The following is a 4129-nucleotide window of genomic DNA, read 5'->3' on the forward strand; positions in this document are numbered from 1 at the left end:
TTTTGAGATCGCATCCAAGTACTGCATTTCGGACTCTTTTTTTGAAATCCATTGCTTTGAGATGCTCTAATCATTTGGGGCTTTAAGATTAAAGAGCTGAATGATGCACTGGTGGACTTACTATATAATTATACGAAAAGGCTCTGGAATCTCACTGCTTCTATCACTCTTAGCTGTGTGACCTTGAGAAAAATTACTAGACATCCTGGTTGTGTCCATTTTGTAATTGTAAAAAGAAAAGAGGAAAAGAGGTGTTCCATTATAGGATTGTAAAGGAAAAGAGGTATACATTATAGGAAAAGAGGTATACGTTATAGGATTGTTGGGAGGAGTAAATTAGTTGATATATATAAAAAGCTTACACAATTGCTTTAAATTGTGTCAATAAATACTAGTTGCTATTGTTATTGTTTCACCACTGCAATCATTACCTTCCATTCCTGCGAGTGGATTCTCCTCCTGTAAAACACATTTACATTTGTTGCTATCCCAGAGCATGTCAACAGGACAGAGCTTCTTGGAATGGGAGCAGCTAGGAAAAGAAGACAATAAATCATATTTTAAAGCTTTCAAAGGTAATCATACCTTTGGAACATTTTTTTTTAATGTTGCATACATTTCTGAGTAGAGAACAGTGAAGATTTTCAGGAGCTTAATTCATATTTATGAAGATGATGTTATTAGATAGTAATTCTGTAATTACAAATATTCTCTGTGGAAACCTTTGGAAATGAAACTGTAATTTTGGAAAGTTATAATCTTTTTAAGAGGATTGGTGTTAAAATCTATGCAAATTAGCTGTCAACAAAGCTTATTTACCAAAAGTAAACAGTGTTCTAACACCGCTCCTAAGCATTATTGTCTGTAAAATGGAGATAAGAACGCTGGCCAGGACAGCAGGAAAATTTTGTAAATGTTCCTTTTCCATGAGCTTTCTCTTCTACTTGAGAAAGGTTAGAGGGGTCTGCTTGGCTTAAGGCTGACTCCTTCACTAGCCACTCACACAGTGCGTTTCCTCCTTTACTTCTGCAAGATCAAAGTCCCCGACTTAATTACTTCATATTTTTATTCAATGGTTGTAATTTGCCCTTTGATTCTCTGTATTAAATTCTTTTTTCCCAAATCAATGACTCTGACCTTTGATTTCAGAACACTTTAGGGTGTCATAATCTGTCTCAGAAAGAATCACAAAATCCTCACAAGAAAATGTCTAGTCAAATTAAGTTTAAGTCATTTTCATTTAAAATACAATTTCCCATTTTGTAAACTTAAGAGGAGGGCTTTAAAAAAATGCCCAAATCAGAAGCAGATAGCTTTGCCACTCTCCGATGATGCCAGGAGCCGTTTTTCCCTCCTAACTTTGGGACTTAAATATATAAGCAGCCTGAAATGAGTTTTATCTAATGCTTGTTCTGGAATGAGGGGACAGATGCCAAAATTGAGGCTGGAGTTGAGTTTTACAACTGCATCAAACTATGCGTATTAACAAAGGTGCCCACAAGTTGGCATGCTGAGTTCACAGCCACTGAGCTTTTTGACATCCTGCAATATACAAGTAACACCTAGTAAAAAATATACTTGCCAAACACTTATTACCCACAGATATGTGTTGGAACCTAAAAGAGAAAGAGCTTGAAGCAAGAGAGACGACTCTGTAATTAATGACAGATTCTCCACACACAGCTTCAGCAAGGCAAGAGCAAGCATAGTGTAAGAAAGGCTTAACAAGTGTAACAAGTCTAAGGCTTACCGATCTTCTTCTGAGATCTGGATGGATCTTCTAATAATTGAGAATGGATGGCGGGGAGCCGTTGGGAAGCACTTACAACCTGTATGGTTGGCAACTTTAACAGGCACTAATTCAGGTACTGATGTCAAAGGCACTGATATCTCAAAGAGCTAGAGTAGAGAAAGAGAACTATAATACATATATTTGTTTGTTTGTTTTACAAAAAAATAATCATGTCTACAGTCTGCATTTTTGCCTTTGTCCCTTATGGTTGTGACTTCAGCAAAGTTGTCCATTAAGATAAAGCTAGTAAGGATGAGGGCTGTTGTGATAGAAAGAATGCTGGCCTGCAAATCAGAAGACCAGGGCCTTACATCACTTTATCAAGTATTTAAGTTTGGTCTTAACTTCTTGGTGTCCCTAATACCCTTGTAAAATAGTTAGCTTGTAAAATGTTCCCTGCTCCTGCTTTAAGTCTGAGTATAAATTGTAAGGATTAAATGAAATTACAGCCATGAAGTTTCTTTGCAACCATGGTGAAGAGATAACTGTTTAAAACGATTTACTTATCCCTTCCCACACCATCTCCACTGAAGGAATACAGTTTCCTGTTCCTTGACTTTGGACGTAGCCACGTGACTTGCTTTGGCACAAGCATAGACTTGAACTGTGTGTGCTTTCCAGGGCTCACTGTCTCATGCGTTTGCTCTAGCCATGAGAAGAGCACAATCTGGCAGTCTTGCTGGTCTAAGGGATGAAAGACACAGGGGCCAGACCTGGACTCAGCCTGCAGCTTGGCGTCAAGCCCAACTGAGCCCAAACTCTAAACTAACTGAATCTCAGATACAGGAATGAGAATGTCATTATTGTTTGAAGCCACTAAGTTTTAGGGTGGTGTTTATTCAGCATTACAGAGTAAAAACTGACTGATACAAGACCATCATGCCCAAACAATTATAGGTAACATGACTATCATTTTTTTTTCTATGTTTCCATATGCCAGCCCCTGTTGTAAGTACCTTTATATTAATTCATTTACCCCTTATAACAACATTATAGGTTTGTTTTATTACCCCTAACTCTACAGGTGAAGAAACAGATGGAAAGAAAGGTTATATAACTGGCCTAAGACCATATAACTATGGATTGGGAGGGTGGGGATCTGAACCCACACAGTCTACTCTACAGCCAGAGGGCACACTCTCAAGAACATGCCTTATTACTTTTTGGAATGAAACTGCTGTGATCAGGAGCTGCAAGATGGAATCTCAGCAGGTAAAATTTACTTGCCAAGAGTATCAATTACTTTAATTCTTGAGTGGTTCTCTGATGTACAGGTGAATTTGAACTTGATTTTAATGTTCTGTCCATTCAATTACCATTCCACATAGTCCTTGCTACATAGAGTCTTCATTTATTCACTTAGCTTCTAAGAGGTATTTCACTGAACAGCCCATAACTTTGGGATGAGAAGTTTTTTGGAAAACACTATTACAATGTTCAAATATGCATATTTGGAAAGAAAAACTGCTGAACACTTACACTTGAGCATATTCTTGGAAACTCATTTGTTGTGGACAACAGTCAAAATATTCAATTATCTATTAAGTGGAAACAATCCATTAAAGTTATGTTTGTCCTGACCTTTCAATATGTAATGGTACTACCATAAGTTTAAGTAAGAGTGTTTTTAACAGTGTTTATTTTGCATGAACTTCATCTTGCGAAATTTTTTAGTATACTCTAGGGTATAACACAGTCACGAACTAAAGCCTCTTACGTTACGCAACCTTTGTTTCTGCTGACAGTTGATGCTTAGCCATAGTCATGTCATTTTTTCCCCTCTGATTGTCAAACAGTAGAGGTCAGAATTTTTACAAGTTCAAGATTCTCTAAAATAATTTAGAAAAAGAAACTCTAAACTTTAAGGGCTATTTTAAGAGGTATGGGGGGAAATTAAGGGTACGTTAACCTAGTACCAAAACAAATCAGCATTCCATTCTTTCCTTCTGAATAAGATAAGTTATGTATTAGGTTGGCCAAAAAGTTTGTTCAAGTTTTTTCATAATATCTTACAGAATAATAATAATTTTTATTGCAGTACCTCTTTTCCCAATCATGAGACTAGATTGTAGAGGCAAATGTGACAATTAAATAAATATATCAATATGTGTGAGGGATTTGCAACATCGAACCAAAAGGAATGTAGTTTGACTTACAGCTTTTTAGTATGTTTTCTTTCCTAAGCTTGTTATTACTGCTCCACTATGCCATGTATGTGGAGAAGGAAATGGCAACCCACTCCACTGTTCTTGCCTGCAGAATCCCAGGGACAGGGAAGCCTGGTGGGTTGCCATCTACGGGGTTGCACAGAGTCAGACACGACTGAAGCGACTTAGC

The 4129-nt window shown here is 37.2% G+C and overlaps 1 protein-coding gene across 1 annotated transcript in view; it reads right to left on the minus strand.

Moving 5' to 3' along the window:
• Positions 1-431: 431 nt before the first annotated feature.
• The window catches only part of FIGF (c-fos induced growth factor (vascular endothelial growth factor D)), a gene marked incomplete at both ends in the record, with an annotated part of 9400 nt that continues 5702 nt past the window's right edge, over positions 432-4129 (minus strand). The window contains 2 exons of the mRNA XM_010847513.1: positions 432-532; positions 1751-1899. Coding sequence (XP_010845815.1) covers positions 432-532; positions 1751-1899 — 250 coding nt within the window. The remainder of the gene's footprint in view (positions 533-1750; positions 1900-4129) is intronic.

The sequence above is a fragment of the Bison bison genome, unplaced genomic scaffold, assembly GCF_000754665.1.
Source record: "Bison bison bison isolate TAMUID 2011002044 unplaced genomic scaffold, Bison_UMD1.0 scf7180017496547, whole genome shotgun sequence".
In the NCBI taxonomy this organism is placed as follows: domain Eukaryota; kingdom Metazoa; phylum Chordata; class Mammalia; order Artiodactyla; family Bovidae; genus Bison; species Bison bison.